Source organism: Notolepis coatsorum (assembly GCF_963971535.1).
Source record: "Notolepis coatsorum genome assembly, chromosome: 11".
NCBI lineage: Eukaryota > Metazoa > Chordata > Actinopteri > Aulopiformes > Paralepididae > Notolepis > Notolepis coatsorum.
Window position 1 is genome coordinate 67,604,086 of NC_140175.1, and position 15,253 is coordinate 67,619,338.

A 15,253-nucleotide genomic window follows, 5' to 3' on the forward strand; every position below is an offset into this window, starting at 1 on the left:
TCTCTCTCATTACGCTGCCGGCAACTGATTACGTTTGTGAGTGCTATAGACTAGTCCAATAGATGCGACAGCATGTCCTTTGTTTACAAATTAGATCCGCACCAAACAGGGTAGTGTGAACGCAGACCAAAATTAAACAATGTATCATTTTCACATTTGGTGCGGATCTAATTTGTAAACAAATTATAAAGTCCGGACTATCCCTGGACTTTCAGATGTGAACACACCCTAAGAGAAGATAAATATAACACTTATAAAACCCTTTGTTTATCTTTAGATCACACATTTAAAAAGAACTGTTCGTCTCGCTTCAATTGTTTTTGTTGCAGAGCATGGTATTTTCTCAAGCAGACAGATGTAAACACTGTAATCTGTGTTGCATGTGCCTGACGGGCTGGGCTGTTTGTGTTGCAGTCATATTCCGACTCAACTGAATGCACATGTGTGTGTGTGGACTGCTGTACTATTGCAGGTATTGAGATGAACAGTGCAACTTCCTTATACAAAAAAATAAATAAACTTTTTTTATGAATAATTAAATATCGATATTTCGGGAAATGAGTATTGAACCAGTTTTAAATATTTAGAATCGATATGTATCGATTTTTCGATATTTGACAATACTACTACCGGTATGTGTATGTATGTATATGTGTGTATATATATATATGTATGTGTATATATGTAATGTGTGTATATATGTCAGAGAATCAGCCCCTTGCGTCCTTAGTGTATAGCAGGGGTGGCCAACCAGTCAGAGACTAAGCCCACAAAAATTACTGTGGTACCACAAAGAGCCACACCATATACCAGCGTTTCTCAACCTTTTTTTTCAGTCACGGCACCCTTCATGTGTTTATAGGTCTCACCCTCTGGCCTCTGAAGTTGCTAATGTCTTTTTTATTTGGGCCTCACAGGGTTAAAAGTACCCGGTGAGACCCACGGTTGCAAAATTACAAAATCACTTTTAGCCATTTCAAAAAAGAATGTTTATTTAAAAAATGTTAAGCACATGTATAGTCAATTGGTCCTGTTGTTCAGCCTCACAATGCTATTGGATAGTAAATGTGTTTATATGTCCCAGCCTCTGGCCTCTGAAGTTGCTAATGTCTTTTTAATTTGGGCCTCACAGGGTTAACCTCTTAACACATCTTGGGCCATTCACATTGTACGACGTGTTTCAAGTTCATGCGAATTCTGCCAATCCACGGCGTACAACGTTATTGAGATCATATTTCATATTTTCGCCATGTTATTCATATTTCCCTCACGGAAACTCGTCTGAGGCAGTGTTACTCGGCACAACTCTGCAACGCTTCAATACTGCCACCTGGTGGATGATCGGCGAGTTGCCAAACCGGAAATGGCTGGTTGGATATCGGTGCGTCTCCTAAATACGTCCGGCCACTCGCATATCGTTGCGGGACTGTAGACACACGCCATGGATATGGATCGCTGCCATAACTCAATAATCCACATGATTTGGGCTGTTATTATTATTATACAAACCGGAAATGGATCGACTCGATCCCCATCAAATAACTGGGATATTTTTGCTCCAGTCTCATCGCCCAACGGTAAGAGGAGGCTGCCGTGACTTTCAGCGTGAGTGTTTATTATTATCCATGCAAACTGCTCTGATCTATATATCGCCCATACCACATAAAGCATTCAACGACGATCACGGAATTATAAACAACCCCCCCCCCCCCCCCCCCCCCCCTCCGTTCACCGCGCGTGATCAGTCATAACGTTTAGGACCATGTACAGTTGACATTTTTAATATAGCGTGGATCGGCAACAAACGGCATTTGATAATATATATGCATTTATGCCTATATCTCACGTTCTAGGAATTACTGCAGAAAACGATAAAAACATATTTATATTCTAGACGGTATTTTCGTATGAATGTGTGAATGAAAAAGTAAAACGTTCCTACATCCTGAACGATAGATAATCGATGTTGAATGGGCCATAGTAATGTCAATTTAGCAATACAATTTTAAAAGTTATAGCACTGCAAAGAAGGTGAACATCTCCATAGACTTACAGTGCTGGCAGAGAATGGTATAAGATGATCAAACTCTGTGGCAGTTAATGTGTTAAGCCCGAGATATACAGTAAAAGTGTATTTTCAGCATTACGTTTGTTTAACAATGATTTTAACTGTTATTAATGAAATATAAGATTATAGAAATCTCAGGGCATTGAGTCGGAAACCGGCGCATATTGACAGGAGGAAGTGGCACAGCCAAAAGTGAGTGTAGTCTTTTGAAGGAAGAGACTCTCAGGGCTTTCGAATTTCGAAAAACTACCCTACCCAGCTCACACCAGCCCCTGTCAATCATCTGACTTCTGGATTTACTTTTCTATTTCTCTTATTTTTTGGGATTATCTCCCACAAACCTGAATGTTATTGCCATAAAACAGAACGCAGTTTGTTTCTCTACCTTTCTGTGAACGTCTTGCAAAAAACGGTGTTGCAATACGATGAAAATGGTGGAGAAATTTACATTATAAAAAAGATGGCAGAATTCAGTACTGTATCTACAAAACCTTCTGTTTAATCATCTTCCCTTTATTAATTTGCTTAGATTTTTCAGGTCTGGTCAATTTTAGCATGGTGTTATTCACAGTCAAAGATAATAATTTTTTTTTTAAATAGAATTGATATTCTCCTTTGGTTCATTACAATTTACTCAAGCCTAGTAACAGACACACTATTTCTGACACTGATCCATATATGTCCCTAGATTCAGATACCAAGAACATGCAAATGGACCATTTAAAAAAAAAAATTGTAAATGTTTATTCTACGTCCTTATGGAATGAGTGTCATAAAGATATTTTTTTTTTTTTTTTTTGGGTGGAAGAGCCGCACATTGACGGGCAAAGAGCCGCATGCGGCTCGCGAGCCGCGGGTTGGCCACCCCTGGTGTATAGCATATGACATGGTGTATGTTTGTTCATTGATGTGACTGGTGTCTGGCAACATACTGTGTTCTTTTTATTTATTTTTTATTTTCTTTGTTTGTGATTTGTCTTGATGTGTGTTTGTGAAACTATAAAAGCTGAAAATAAAATATTATATAGCAATGCGCTAACTGCTGTGTCATTAGGAAAATACTTTTTTTAGACTAGGCATTTTATAATTATTTTTATGATTTAATCTTTTTGGGCAAGTGAACATGACCTTTGGGTAAGTAGAACATGACCTGTACTTGCCCGATGGGCAGGTGCCTTTGAGACGTTAGTGCCTCGCCACTCAAAGCTTCACTTTTGTCCGTTGTCCAAATGCTAGTGTATCCTCTCGCCTCGTTTGTTATTCAGATATTTTTTTCACCGGTACAGATTTAGTTTCATATAACTTAAACAGTTTCTCATCTGTAGCTTTTGAAGTAGTCTCTTAATTTATTATTATTATTCAAATATTAGTTCATGTTCAGTTAAGTTATATGTACCAACTCTCAGCAGTGTCATGGCGGGCCCTAAGCGGGTCCTGCATGCTGCATGGATTGTGCCACATGTGCCACGCTTTGTAGAAAATCCAAAAAGGAGCTTGTCTGCTCACGCTCTGAAGTGTCCTCCGTCCCTCCTCAAAAAGGAAACAACATTTATTTTTTTCAATTTAGGAGCGCTTTCAGAAAAATGTCACCGTAGCATAGTAGAGCCATGTTACGCTCAGGCTTTTCAATCTAATTATCAGTCTTTCTTTCAGAAGGGATCTGCCATCTATGTAGTCGTGGATTTTATAAGCCGCTTTCATTTCTGAATTCATTCAAAGAGGAATCCGCTTTAGCGTACAAGCTTCTATTTATATGGAAACCGTTTCAGCGTATCCTCCAGGGCACTCATTCTCCAGTCATTGTAGCTTGTAATGAAAACGGGCTATTTCTATGACAAAGCATCCCTCTGAAAGACGGCCTAAATGACAGTAATTGAATCAATGAGCCATGGTTTTATGTGAAGTATAGGGTTTTCTGCCCAAATTGACAGGACAGAATGAGTCATTTAATGGTTTGTGTTTAAGTTCATCGCCCCTATGCTGCTTTGCCCTTGGTTTTCGGAGGCTTGACCCCATTCATTCAGGCAATTACCCATCTGCCCACTAGGAAACATTAGAAATATCAATTGTGTTGGTGGGGGGGGGTCGGTAATTTATTTACACTTTATTTGTATCTTGAGGTGAGATTATGGCTGCACAATATATACTACATTAATGACTATCACAATCTTGGCCTCTGCACAATCGACTGTGATATTGACACATTCCACACATTCCATTGATAAGTCTGCTCTTCTATATCAAATCAAGCGCTCTCCCAATTTCGCTACATCGTCTGACCGGTCACAGGTGTTCCTGTGCGCACTGTCCTCACGCGAAGTTGGAGAAGAAAGACTTGCAGACTCGCATACTTGTTTTCTGATGCTGGGATCATCACAAAAGCATGTTTTATGATGGGGATCCGTAAAATAGACATTACCTTTGTCAGCGGGTCCACCAAAACCCTGTCCAATCTTGCTACGAAGTGTCTTGAGTCAGATCAGGAACAATTTTAAATAAATAACGTCAGTTGGCTCTGGCAGTGCCCAACAGATAACGTTACATCCTGAAAATACTAGAATCCAACATAGTCTGGTGAAAACGCACCTTATGTTATGGATGGATCGTCACCGTTTATCCTCTTCATAATAATCTCCAATAGTTCGCTCTAGGCGATCGCCATTGCCGAACGTTAGTTGGCCCTAGTCTGGAGTGCTCTCAACTCTGGTGTCGGCGACTACCGCGGAGCGGTGAACAGATAATGTTACATGCTCGGCCGGTTTGACTATAGTATTTTTATGATTTACCAGAAGTGCTGAGTCCATAAGTCATCCATAAGTGTGATTGTTTTGTCCTCATCATAATAATCTCCCAATAGTTTGCTCGCCATTGAAAAAATAGTCGGGCTAAAATAACATGTAGTGAACATTGCGGGTAAATAACTCAAAGTTGATCATTATTTGGTCTTAACAAATTAATTGCCAAACACAAGAATTCTCGTTTCTGTGCCCCAACCGCTCGGTGCCATAAACGAAGATTCTTGTTTCTGGGTCGTTTTTTCGATTTTAATACCCTATTCAATCTCAGGGAGCTGTGGTTTGCCTGAAAAATGCATAGTGGAAATCCGAAGGTGCAGTACCGGCCGCATCCTACCAGGCGGCGGTATCGAGCACCATTTCTAACATTGTATCCTGGGCTGTGGAATGACCCCAGGTCTCTGATTTCATTTTTTGTTCTCGGGGAGGCGCACAGTTCTGCCGGTTACATCAAAGCCTGTCAACTATGCCTGATCCGTATGTTATGGTCGTTTATGCCGTCGACCAAATGGAGATTGGATCTACCAGATGGCGATCAAGAAATTGGAATATTCTCTTTGGATTACTCCCGGCCGAAGGTTTGACGTCAATTCTAGCTTGATCCTGCAATGCTTTCATAGCGTTCGTGCTGATAACCGCTTTTAGTGTTCAATGCGAATGTCGCTACTGACGATAGAATAGTCAGAAACGACCCCCCCCTTTCATGCATTCGTGATGGAACATAATACCTATAATTAGGGATGGGAATTGATAAGATTTTATCGATACGATTCCATTATTGATTCTGCTTATCGATCCGATTCTTTATCGATTCCTGATCAATTTCTAATTTAAATAAATAAATTGGAAATGCAACAGAACTAAGCTAGTTAGAATAACAATATGCAACTTGACATTTCTGATTGTCATTTATTGTTGAGCCCCCATGTCAGAAAAATACAAAAACTGTAAAAAATAAAACATCAACTATAGCCTACACTTAAATAAAATAATGTACGGTATTTGAGATTCTCTTAAAATATATTTATTTTTTTATTCTTAAACTAATTTAATCTATTGAACCGTAGTTGCATTCAACAGGTCGTTATTCCTCTAACTTCTCTGTCTCTGGTCTTTCAGAGACACACACACACACACACACACACACACACACACACACACACACACACACACACACACACACACACACACACACACACACACAGCTCCCTCCCTGGGCCCCTGTCCTGTAAGGTATTGGCTCGTGTTGCTACACGGACATGTTTGTATGTTGCACGGTACTTCCTGACTTACATTAGTAAACAAACAGTCAACCTGATCACACGCTCTCCGTCTCTTATATGTGAACTAAAGAGTACAAGGTTTACACAACAGCCCCCACCGCTTTTTTATTTTATTTGTACCTGTACTACCTCCTGTCAGCTGTTATCTCTCTCTGTGAGCTTGATTAGCTAACGTTAGCTAGCGTTAGCTCCGCGGCTAATCTTAGGTTATTCAATGACTAGGTTCTAAAACATTGGAGTAGTTTTCACTGCACATAGAAGCAGCCAAACAGCGGGAGCATTTCGGGAGCATATGACCAAAACCCAGGCAATTTCGAGCCCTTAAGGAATCAAATAGTCTGCCATGGCTACATGCATGGGGCTAACGTTATGCGTAACTGTAGGAAAAACCTGGCATCGATAAGAGGAATCGATAGTCACGGAGGAATCGGACAATTAGGAATAGATTCCCAACGGGAACCGGTTTTCGATTCCCATCCCTACCTATAATGTGGATTTGAATCCGGAACAATAGCGGGTTCAGGCGAGAAACGCTAGGGTCTACAATGTAATCGACGTGTAGGGCTATAACTCAGCATTTCATGGATTACGGTAGACCGCTCTAAAACCATACTTATATTCACCATGGTATAACACGGGAATGTATGGATGGATTTTTTTTTCTTTTTTGCATCTTGACCGGAAGAAACCAAGTGTCAAATGACTATAGTACTGTATCCATAGCTATAATATAGAATATGGTTATAGCTCTACAAACAAGGTGACCGTTTACATGGGGTTAATGGATGGCATGAGGCAGTAACTTCCCGGAAGAGGCGTGGCACTGGAAGTGTTGAGGACGAGCTGTAAAAAGTAGGAGAATCGCATATTTGATAAAAAAAATTTAAGTAGGAGAATCACAAAGAGCCACCAAGACCCAGTCTATTAGAGGATATGACGATTACATTCGTTATGACCAGGCAGCCTGAAAACAAGACTTCTCAGTTTGCTTTATAGGGTGGGCATCTCAGTTTGTGTTATAGGGTGGGTATCTCAGTTTGCTTATAGGGTGGGCATCATAGTTTGCTTTATAGGATGGGCATCTCAGTTTGCTTTATAGGGTGGGCTGGGCATCTGTCTTTGTTAGGTATTGAAACAGAAAGATGGATGGGGTCTCAACAACAGAAGCCACCAACAATTCTCCAAGTAGCTCAGTACACTTTAATGAAAAGGCCTAAGAACTTAACCTGTGTGTGTGTGTGTGTGTACGTCCATCATGCATGCAATGTTTTAATGTTGACGGGTAATTCCATTAATCGTGATTAATAATCATGATCATAATATCTAGCAAAATAATTGCTATTATTTCATGTCATATTCATGCAACCCTAGGTCAGAGGTCACGACCGTCGACAGGCCCGTTCCCCCTGGCAAATCTTAGCCTTTGGAGCAGTATCTATCTTTGCTGTCTTCGCACTAGCTTAGAAAATGTGTCCACTAGAACTCCTTAAAAGATGACTAATCAACGGGGTAACATACGTGCCAATACCGGCAGACTGATATATTGGTCTGGCTCAAAATGGAACTAACCTGGTTAAATAAAGGTAGAGTTTCCCCCAGAGCGTCATAGTGGAGGTGCACATTCATCCATTGAATTCTAGGCCACCTCTTCTGAGGATGATACAACCTCAGACTCCAACATCTTGGTGCTTTGCCAAACTGCTCTTGCCAAAAAAGGTTTAATCAAATAAATAAATAAAATGCATGAAATGGTACATTAGATAAAGGCTACGGTGTTGTTTATTGTTGTTATTGTGACCCCCCAGAGGAAGAGTATAAGCGTCTGAGTGAAGCTCTGGCAGATGAAGGCACCTACAACGCTGTGGCCTTTAGATACAGTGCGGACTACTACGACCCCTCTCAGCCGACCGAGGAAGAAGATGCCAATAGGGAACAAGGTGATGTATACACACATGCGTACACGCACGCACGCATCAAATTCAAATCAAATCAAATCAAATTTATTTATAAGGCCCGACAACACACGTTAATGTCCCCATGGGCCGTACAGGTCTTCTTTAAACAAGTCAAGAAGAAAACATAACAATAAGTCAAGAACAGAACAAGAACACCATAAGGTCTAAACATTTTTAGATAAATGCAAAAAATTTAAATAAAAAATTAAAGAATGCAAGCACTCCCAGACATACCCCACGCGAAGGTAAGGAAAAACTCACTAAAACCTAACAATAGGGAAAAAAGCTCCACAGGCAGTGTGGAGGAGAGAAACCTTAGAAGGGCCGTTCAAGGGGGGATCTCCCTTCTTAGATGTTGGTGATAGTAGTGTTAAGGGCCGTTCAAGGGGGGATCTCCCTTCTTAGATGTTGGTGATAGTAGTGTTGCAGACGGACAGTTGGTAAGCATGCACTCATGTGTGTAGTGAAACACAGATGAGTGCATGCAATAGCAACTAAACATTTTGAAAGATTAAAGATAAAGCAAATAGCGATAGCAACTGAACATTTTGAAAGATTAAAGATAGAGCTGATAGCGGATCTATTTGAGGCACAGGGGCGGCGCAAAGAGGGTCACGTCCTCCCCGTCTTAGTCACAGGACATTCAACACTCCGGTCATTGCTCAGGGACAGCCGGAGACAGGGAGATAGGGGGCGGCGCAGAGAGGGTCGCGAACTCCCCGACATCATCGCGGGACGTCCGGCACTCCGGTCACCACTATGAGACCTCCGGAGACAGGGGGGCACGCAGAGGGGGTCGCAACCTCCCGGCCTTCATCACGGGATGTCCGACACTCCGGTCAGCACTCCAGGACAGCAAGTCATAGGGGGACAGGGAGACGGGACAGGCGTTAGACAGCTCATGTGATTGTAGTGGGCGGACATAGCAATACATGCATACAGCCATGCGTGCGCGTACACAAACACACACACAAGCCTCACATCATCATTAGTAACCATTACTAAGTCATTAGCCTGCCTGTACTCCATGTGTTCTGGTTCATAAGGGTTCCTGACAGGTGCTCGGGTGGGAAATGTGTTGGCATGGTGATGAGAAAATATTTACACAAAATACTTTTCTTTTTTGCATATGAATGAAAAATAAGTAAGTATAAGTATTAGCTGGTACCGTACAATTTGAAAATAACTTTTGTTCTGGAACAATAATTTTAATTGTGTTCCCATTTTCATTTGATTTCCTGGGAAAAACAAATCTTATTTTCCATGTTTTGGTTTCATTCCTTGAACCGTTTTCAAGGCCTGGTTATTACTATATAATATGGCCTAATGCAAATGATCCCAAACATTTGGTCAATATCTCATCAAGCTGAATCGGATCCCTTTTGGGCAGAAAGCTTGGAACATGTTTCCTCTTCTCAGCCAATTGCTGCTCTGCTGTTTTTAGTTGAGGATGATTTATGACAACTTTGTAATGGATCTGTCATGGAGTGGACAACCCAATACCGGCTATTGTATCAATACGTCCCTAGTAGGTATATGAACGTAGGAGAGCCAGACGGGTGTCAAACCTCTTTAACCTAGAGAAAGAGAGAGAGAGCATATTAACTTGTAATGGATAGAGGTGGTGAGAGGGAGCATATGAACTTGGAATGGGGAGAGTAATAGGGATGGGCGTGAGTAATCGATTATGAGAATGAGAATACTCGCGGCTATGAGAAAACTCGAACCAGCTTGTGATAATTTGTTGTAGCCAGCTAGCGTTGATGCTATTCAATGCTATCAAGTCATTAGCTAAATAGCTAACCAACTAACGTTAATGCCTTCAGAATGTATAACATGGCTACAACACACAACGTTAATACAATTACATGCATCATTGTTTACAATGAACGGGTGGGGCTAGTGACCGAAAGGACTGGACACAGGGACAAGTTAAACATAAATTAATTTAATACAATTTAAACTGGTAGTTTCGATCTGCGCTGTCGTGCCTACGCACCACAGGGCTATTCTATTATATACGGCTTTGACGCGCTGCCATTAAAATCAGCAGCTCTTCCTCCTCGTCGATTGCATGTAGCTGCATCTAACGTTAAAACTAACTGTTGTTCACCAACAATCTCAACATTTGTATTAACGTTAACTCAAAAACACAGAACCGGATGACACAAGTTGTCCGCTCATAGATGGGTTCCGCTAGCGATAATAACAACAATACTTCCGGTCGGGGGTTTAAAAATAAAAGAGCAAACACCGGAAATGACGTTTATTTTGTACAGCGTTTTCCTCCATGAGTAATTCACGATCAATCTGGATTTTTCTTGAAAATGCCCATCCCTAGAGAGTATAGAGAGTGGGGGGGGCATATGAACTTGGAATTGAGAGTAGAGGGAGAGCTAAATACAAGACGGGCAGCCTCCCACTAGGGCTGACCCTGATTAGTTAAATAGTCGACTAATCGATCGAAAGGAGCCGTAGTCGACTGCCAACCTCGAATGCAAAAAAAAATATGTATAATTCTTTCCAAAAGAAAAGAGGCCTAGAAGCGTGGCTAACGAACACACTAGACTAGACAAATATCAAGATGTATCCATCAGTGGACCAATTGCATGCTTTCGCAGAGGACAAGAAGCCTTCAGTCGACTCCTTCAGACATTAACTCATTGGACGACACTCACGAATAAAGTCGGGTTAACTCGCAGACTGTTGAACGCCAAACCTGAGAAAAGTCTGGTTTTCTTTCGTTATTTCTTTTATTCGATATTCCCATTCATAGTCCATCGAGGGAGCCTGTGTTATCATTGGGAATGAGTCTGAGATCGCAAACGTCCAATACAACCGCCTGCTGCCTTGCGGCCGGTATTGCACATCCTTTGAAACTCTCTGGCTTGGTCTGTGCGTCGATCTAAAAAGTCCGGGCCGGGTTTTCCTTGTCGGGCAGGACAAGCGTTTATAACACATGTATTGAGGAGAATCAAGCACTCCCGGTTCATGTTCTTTGGTGGATTATGTTGGCAACATGATCAACATCAATACTTGGAATGGCGATCAGATAATTGGAATATTCTTTTTGGAGTTCATCCTAGTCAAGGTAAGGGCTATATGGTATCAATCTTGCGTTGATCCAAGAATCCCTTCCCCGTGATCCGAACGTATGTGTGTGTGTAACGTATTCCGTTGGTGACGATCGAAGCATAGAAAAACGACCCCCCCCCCACCCTTTCATGCATTCATGATGAAACATAATACCGATAATATAGCGTTGATTTCAGATTGATTGTTGATACAGGCGAGAAACGCCAAGTTTTTTTGTGAAATAAACTAAATGCTGCATAGCGTAGTTTTCTGGTATTAGACAAGATTACTCTAAAACTATACTCATATTCACCACGGTATAAAACGGGAATGTATGGATGAACAAATTATTACTTTTTCACAAATTGAACGATAGATACTCAATGTCAAATGGAAATGGACAATAGTATTATATCCATAGCTATGATATTTAATAGTTTGAGCCGTGCAAACACTGCCATGTATCCCTATTCTTTAAAGCGGTGGCCTTCTTACCACACGGCCCCCAGCGACCTCTGGCGCTGATTGAGTTAAGCACCCCCACATCCCAAATGGCACACACACACACACACACACACACACACACACACACACACACACTTGCTTTATATATATATTTTTCTGCAGTCTATTTCAGTGCTGCAGGCAAAAACCTGCCCAGCTAGACAGAAAAAAAAAGATTGGTTGTTGACATCTGCTCAGTTCCGCTCATCGGACCAATGCAGATAAATAAGAAAATCATTAGCTGATATATGTTCACTGTTGTGAAGGATCAGATTAAACCGAATATATATATTTATTTATGGATATATATTGAATAGTATTTGTATATCGTTTGATATCCCTTGTATATTCCTTGTACATATACACGGAATATCCCTTTAGTCTACTATAGCCCATAATAGTTCATTCTCTTATTGGACAAGGACCTGGCGCCAGGAGACAAGCCCCTTGGAGCCAAGTTCAATGGTACCGACGAAACATGTCCCTACTAGCCCCGGCTCTGCGCAGGAATACGGCTATCGAAAAGAGAGTGGCACTATTTGTTCACCGTGCATATAAATATGGCGCAAGTAAATGTAGAAGTCCTCTTATCCCTTAGTCCTTTACCCTTCTACCCAACTAAGTAACAGAACGTGAAGCCTCACCCCACGATACCGCGTGCGGTGTAGTATGGCCTGTTTGGCCTTAGAATAGCATTGAGACCTCGTGCGAATTAATAGCTGAATTGTCAGAGTTTGGCACCGTATTTCTATTAAGTAATAATAGTCTATTATGTATGGTGCATTGTGCGGTTAGAGTTCTAAAGTGAGCAGCATCCCCGTCGCTTCCTCGTGTTATCTAGAGTCTTAACCAGGTTGGGCAGACCACACGTGGTGCTTTCATCCGAGGAGTTCTAGGCGAGGACCGAGTGGACCTGTACATTGGATTACCTACCCGACGACTGCTGAGCCCTATGCGGCATGGAATATATATTTGCTTTGGTACTTTGATTTGTGGAGCGGATAATCGCCAACACCGGTGAGTGTTGGATTTACCCCGAAAGGAGTCAAGGTGAGACGGCGCTCAGACCAGACTGAGGTCGCCTCGCGTCTTCTTCATTGTGGACCTACAGCTACAGCTACAGCTACAGCCTACAAGAGAGCCAAGGTGTATTCATCTGTGGATCAAGATTCTACTGCACTGTCTTCTGTACCTGAAGTCTCCCTAGACATCGTTGACCAGACGGGATACTGCCGACGGCTCTCCTACCCCCCCTACCGGCTTACAACCGGGAGGACCCCTACAGTATATCCAGCTATAATCATTAAGTGTGCCATCGTTATAATTCCCTAAGAGCCAGGTTGTATACTTGCTTCCTGCGTAACCAGAGATTGGACATTCAGTGTTGATTTGCCTACGAGTACTCATTTGCCTTACAAGTGCATTCAAATCATAAATGTAATAGTAACTATTATATGTACCTTTTGCTATATATTAAATATTTGATTATTACCTTTGTGTGGACCCGATTTCATTGTGGGAAAGTGTTCATCATATTTAGATATCGTGTACTGTATGGCCAGTAGTTAAAGTACATAAAGCGGTAGTGGTTTAATGATACCATACTTATCAATACAGTCAGGGAATTGTACCCCTCAGTTACAATTGGTCCTTCGAGCCGGAGGGTAATTAGTGTAATATTAATATAGTGGTATTAATATTGAAATGGCCTATGATGAACACTCCACGAAACGGTCCTCCTAAAGTAGAACGCCCGCAGCGTAGACGACAGCCACCTCAGTACTTAGAGGATTACGCTGCCAGTATACTACCTAGCCTTCTACAAACGGTAAACGCGGTAAAAGTAGAAAGTAAAATTATGTCCGACCCTATCAACCAGGATACCCCGACCACAGAGGCCCTAGTGGGTTCTAATGTAACTGACCAAGCTCACGGTGGGGACCAGGAGGGAACTGACACGACTTTACACCCCGCCAAGACCGAAGAAGTAGTCCCCCAAGAGCTCCGGGAGGAAGACAACCCTTCAGAGATGGAACTCTGCACGGAACAAGATGAGGAGAGCGCCGAGGAGATAGAACTCCAGGACTCCCCGCAGGGGAACGCATCCCCGACCGGTACTGCCAGGAGCGGATCACCTCAACCAGCGTCTTCCCCCAGCGAGGCAGAGAGGATGCTGGCACAGGCGTTCCTCGCCACCCTGGCACCCCCTACCGAACGCGATCGACTTCAGGGTGAACGCGATCGACTCCAAGCACAGCAACGGAGCGAAGAAGATCACATACGTCTGGAGCTGAGACGCCTTCAGACGGAAGAGAATATGGCAAGAGACCGGGCCGACACCCAGCGTGCCGCTGCCGGTGCCCAAAGAGAAGCAGATCTCACCAAGCGCGAAGCCGAGCGCGACAGACTACAAGCGCAGCTAATGGAGCAGCTGATCACCAGGGCAACACCCCCTCCCTCCACAAGGGGTTCCAGGGCCTCGTCAAGACACGGGTCAAGGGCACCCTCCCCTAACCGATTAAGCGACCCTGAGCCCGACCACCAGAGAGAGCCTACACCCCCCTCCGAACTCCTTCCCCGACCGGTCCAAGTGAGACCCAGCTACAAGGAAGGAACGGCGGACACCGCGGAGAGGCTAAATAGACGACTACAGGATCTAGAAGACCTGGCAGAGGAAGAAGAGGGAGAAGAGGAGAGTCAAGCCCGACAGCAGCACATTACTCCACAGGACCAGGAGGTCCAGTACAGCCCAGGCTATACCCCCGCGGCTCTGAGCTACAGACCCCTGACTCGATTCACGGGTGAGCATGACGCACGACCAGTCCCGAGGAATAGCACCTGGACCAGCGGGCCATGGTACCCTGCCAGTACCAGCCCACCGAGAGGCGTAAGAGGAGACTCGCCCAGGAGGCCTCTCTTACAACGCTCACCGATGTGCCAGCCATCCACGGCGTCATACATTGGCACACCGACGTTTCCAGACTTCACCCATGAGAACCGAGCACAGTACACGGAGCTACGGATGTGCTTAGAGACAATGATGGTGGATGTAGCTGATGAACGCCACAAGTATGCGATCCTATTGAAGCACCTGAAAGCAGGGAACAAACTTAACTTTTTGACTTACCAGCCATTTGGCTGGTAGATTTTAAAAACTACCAGCCATCCAGATTTTTTACAAGCCAAAAATTATAAATAGCTTTTTAGTATATCGCCATGTGTTATTATTACTATATAATACTCTCGTATGCTATTTTCAATTAATATCATAAACAACATAAGGAATATTAGCCTAATTTTGAGTGGACTGAAGGAATGAGTCAGCGTTAATAGTTTTAAATGCAAATAATTTATTGCGAATTTATTTACAATATGGAAGCAAAAGAATTAAAGAACATATTAAAACAACTTCAAACAAGATAAACAAATCCATACTTGCCACCTACAAGGCAACAAGGGATGTTAGCGGAGTCTGTAATGCATCCAGCCTTGTATGGAATAATAATATAATAATATATAATATCATGCATTGTTATGTAAACAATTCCACTGGGTAGGCTTTACAACCATAAT

The 15,253-nt window shown here is 42.6% G+C and overlaps 1 protein-coding gene across 1 annotated transcript in view; it reads left to right on the plus strand.

Annotated features, from left to right (window-relative positions):
- The window catches only part of sfswap (splicing factor SWAP), a gene marked incomplete at its 3' end in the record, with an annotated part of 295,870 nt that overhangs the window by 13,367 nt on the left and 267,250 nt on the right, over positions 1–15,253 (plus strand). Inside the window, exon 3 of the mRNA XM_084324950.1 lies at positions 7,952–8,083. Within this exon, the coding sequence (XP_084181076.1) occupies positions 7,952–8,083 (132 nt within the window). The remainder of the gene's footprint in view (positions 1–7,951; positions 8,084–15,253) is intronic.